The 4,241-nt window shown below is 55.2% G+C and overlaps 1 protein-coding gene across 1 annotated transcript in view; it reads left to right on the plus strand.

Moving 5' to 3' along the window:
* Nucleotides 1-826, plus strand: part of LOC103808842 (keratin, type II cytoskeletal 6A-like) — a 3,816-nt gene extending 2,990 nt beyond the window's left edge. The window contains 3 exon segments of the mRNA XM_009081647.1: nucleotides 1-116; nucleotides 407-441; nucleotides 549-826. The exon segment at nucleotides 1-116 is cut by the window's left edge and continues 16 nt beyond it. Of these exon segments, the coding sequence (XP_009079895.1) occupies nucleotides 1-116; nucleotides 407-441; nucleotides 549-826 (429 nt within the window).
* Nucleotides 827-4,241: the final 3,415 nt, after the last annotated feature.

Here is a 4,241-nt window from a genome sequence, read left to right on the forward strand (position 1 = left end):
GACAGTGAGGAGCGGGCTCGGCTGCTGAAGGATTACCAGGAGCTGCTGAACATCAAGATCGCGCTGGACGTGGAGATTGCCATGTACAGGAAGCTGCTGGAGGGAGAGGAGAACAGGTGAGACCTTCCACCAGGTGATCCTGCCCGAGGGGTTGTTCCTCCTTGGAGACAGATTGATCCTCAATCATCTCTCACAGCACAGTTCATGTTGGAATCTGATTTCCTCTCCTCTTCCCCTCCATATTTTGGAGCCCCAAACTAGGAACAAGGTCCCTACAGGGAAGATCCCACTGTGGGTTTGATTGACCTGAACCGAAACAGGATAGGAAAGGAATATTTAGGGAATTTCATGGCGTTTTTCTTCCTATTGCATTGGGTTTACAACTGCTGCTCCTCTCCCTGCACAGGCTCTGTGGAGACAACCCATCCAATGTCAACGTCTGTAAGTACTTCCATGTGGTTTTCCCTGCAGAATGACCTTTGTCCTGGGCTTTCTGAGCATTCCAGGGATGTCTCCTGGGGTTCAGTGAGCTCCTCCCTCTCTTGCAGCTGTGGTGGGCAGAAGCACCGTGTGCGGCAGCAGAGGTGGCAGCTTTGGAGCCAGCACCGGCATGGGAGGAGGAGGAGTGTGCGTGGTGGGAGGAGGAAGCATCGTCGGAGGAGGTTGTGGCATGGGAGGAGGAGGAATCCTCCCTGGTGGCTTCTCCTCTGGCAGTGGGAGGATGTGCAGCTCCTCAGGTGGCAACTTCATGGCTGGGGGTGGCTCCTCCTCTGTGAGGAGATGTGTCACCACCACCACAGTCAAGTCCTCAGGGGTCAAATACTGAGCCCCGACCTGAGTCCCCCCAGAAGAGCAGCACCTTCCTCATCCTCCCACCAGCAGCACAGCCCCTTCCACCCCAACCAGGAGCTCCTGAGGAAACAAACTTTGTCCTGGGGGAATCACCCCGGGATGAGGGTCACCCACACCTTGTTGGCCCCTGGTTGAGCCTCACCACTCTCCAGGGCAATCCCAGGCACAAATGTTATAGAAACGTGGAATTTTAGGGGTTGGGATGGACCTTACAGGTCATCTAGGCCCAAATCCCCTGGCTATGGGGAGGGACATCTCCCCTTGAGGTTGCTCATCCAGCCTGGATTTGAACACCACCAGGGTTGGGGCATCCACAACTTCCTTGGGGCATCTACAACCTCTTTGGGGCAACCACAACCTCCTTGGGGCATCTACAACCTCTTTAGGGCAACCACAGCCTCCCTGGGGTGTCCACAACTTCCTTGGAGCATCCACAGCCTCCTTGAGGCATCTACAACACCCTTGGGTGACCTGAGCCCCACCACTCACCCGGGAAGAAACATTTCCCTGGTGGGTCCCAAGGCCTGCGGAGCTCACCCAAACACCTCCTGACACATTCCTTGCTGCTGCCTGAGGAGAACCTTGGGGAAAACTGCTCTTCCCTTCCACTTTTTATGGTCCCCTCATGCCCTCCCCATGTCCCACATGTCACCCACGTGCCTCTTCCAGCTGCAGGAGGAGCTTACCTGAGCAGAGGAGAGGTGGGAATTCCTCCTGTTCAGGTGTAGGAGGAGAGAAATGGGTCTCGGGTGTTGTCCACCTTCCCTCGGTGGAGTCATTTGGCAGCTCAGATGTTTTCTAGATCCTTTTTTTCCCTCCTCTCCTTCACACCTGGTGCACCCGTGGCCTCCCTGTCCTCCAGGTTCTTCCATGACCAATAAACTGCAGAGAGATGAAGATCTTTGTGTGTTGTCTTCTCCTCCACCAGGCTCCAGGGGAGGGAGAATGTGGTTTGCCTTGGGTTAGGGCAATCCCAGGCACAAATATGGGGAAGGAACTGGGAGTAGCTCTGAGGAGAAGGATTTGGGGGTGTGGGAGATGTTGGACATGACCCACCTGGAGATCCTCCACGGGTTGGGATCATCCGGAGGCACGAGCAGCAGGTTGGACATGACCCAACTGGGATGAGTGTGTGTGTCAGCCTGGAGAAGGATCCAGGGAGAGCTTGGAGACCCTTCCAGTGCCTAAAGGGGCTCCAGGAGAGCTGCAGAGGGACTGGGACAAGGCCTGGAGGGACAGGACACGGGGAATGGGTTCCCACTGCCAGAGGGCCGGGACAGATGGAGACTGGGAGGGAATTCCTCTCTGGGAGGGCAATGAGGCACTGGAATGGGTTTTCCCAGAGAAGTTGTGGATGATTTGTTCCTGGGAGTGTTCCAAGCCAGGATGGACAGGGCTTGGAGCCACCGGGGCTGGTGGAAGAATGACCTTCCACCTCCCCCATGGCAGGAGGTGGAATTTGATGACCTCTTTCAACCCAAACCATCCTGAGATCATCTCATTCCAGTTCCCCTGCCCTGGGCATGGACACCTCATGCTGGAAGGGTCTCCAGTGGGTGGCTGAAGCTCTGCTGAGGGGGATGAAGTCCTCCACAAGGGCAAGCAGCTCCCTCTGTCTGGTGCTCTGAGCTCCTGCACAGTCACCATCACCTCACAGAGGAACACTGGGAAGGGCTGGAGATGCCACGTGGCCACAAATTCCTCCCCACCCAAGAAAACCCAGTGTGGGAGTTGAGCATCTCCTCACTGTTGCCTCCCTCAGCACTCCCCGTGGTTGGATTTCCTCTGGCTGGGGAAAAGACATGAAATATTCCCAGTGGGATTGAGCCACTGGTTATGGAAGTGACATGTTGCCAAACCAGATTGAGCTTCCTGAACAAACTTCTGGGGTCAGCTCACCTTCATGAGAACTTTCGTTTGGACTTGAAGTTCTGCGAGAGATTTAAGGAATATTTCACTTTTTCTGATAAAAATCATCACTAAGATCATGGAATCTCCTGAGCTGGAAGGGACACACAAGGGTCATTGAGTCCAACTCCACAGGACAACCCTAAAAATCAGCTGTTGGCCAAGACAAGTTGCCTTGGGCACACACCATCCAACCTTGATTTGGGTCCCCGAGAGGGAGACGGGACTAGAAACAAGATGAGACTTGGTTGCTCAGAGGCTTTTTGCTCCTTTCTTCATCTGCAGCTGCAAAGCCAACAAAAATCTCCTTGGAGGATCTGTCCTGGAGATGTTTCATGAGTGATTCCTGGAGGCGATGAGGGAACTGAGGTGTAACTACATGTCCTGCCTGGTTGACTCCTTTAGACCTGGAGGACTTGGCCCCTTGAACCTGTTTTCGTGGTGAGGGTTCAGCATTTGGCCTCTCCGACAGAAATTCCTTTGTAACCATCTCCTACTTTCTCACTGGTTTGCCCTGAGGTTGGCCCAGATTTCCACCAGTTGGTGCACCCAACACCTCGTCCCCACCACGGGTGTCCTGCCCTTCCCCAGACCAAGACACACACACCAAAGTTGGTTTCAAGCTTTTAGTTGCCAAAGGTTCCAAACAGCCTGGGATGGAAAGCTCAGAGAAAGCCCAAGGAAGAGAGAGACACCGTCACAAGGTCATCATCCAACGATGACAGAGTCCAGGGATGGTTGTGCAGGGAGAAGAGAGCTTGGGATGATGTGCAGACCAGCAGTGAGGGGCAGGGAAGCCCTCCCAGATCAGGGGAAAGGCTTCATCCCATCCCACCAGCAGGATTTTCCATCCAGACCTCACTTATGGGCAGCATCTCCCTCAGAGGAACTTCCATAGACAGACCAGTAAGTCCGTCTCGGAGAAGACAATCCTCCTTCCAAGGTGCATTCTTCAGTGCCATCCCCACAGCTGTATGTCCCAGAGGTCAGCCCACCATAGCACCCACCACCCCCTGAGCACTCCCCACCTCCACACCCCCCAGAGCCAGGGCTGCAGGTCCCACCGGAGCTCGACCCCCAACCCCCTGACATGGAGCTTCCTCCTCCTCCAGAGGTGGATCCTCTCCTGCCTGAGCTGCCTCCTCCATATCCAGAGGTTGCTCCATACCCTGAGCCTCCTTCGTAGCCAGAGGTGGATCCATATCCAGAGGTGGATCCATACCCTGAGCCTCCTTCGTATCCAGAGGTTCCTCCATACCCTGAACCTCCTTCGCATCCAGAGGTGGATCCATACCCTGAACCTCCTTCTCCTCCACCAAAGCACCCACCACTGCCAGAGCTGGATCCATAACCTCCAGAGCTGGATCCATAACCACCAGAGCTGCCACCTCCTCCAGACCGCCGGATCCGCAACCACCAGAGCTTTGGCCACCTCCAGACATGGAGCCTCCTCCTCCTCCTCCAGACATGGAGCCTCTCCT

The sequence above is a fragment of the Acanthisitta chloris genome, unplaced genomic scaffold (assembly GCF_000695815.1).
Source record: "Acanthisitta chloris isolate BGI_N310 unplaced genomic scaffold, ASM69581v1 scaffold18349, whole genome shotgun sequence".
Lineage (NCBI taxonomy): Eukaryota > Metazoa > Chordata > Aves > Passeriformes > Acanthisittidae > Acanthisitta > Acanthisitta chloris.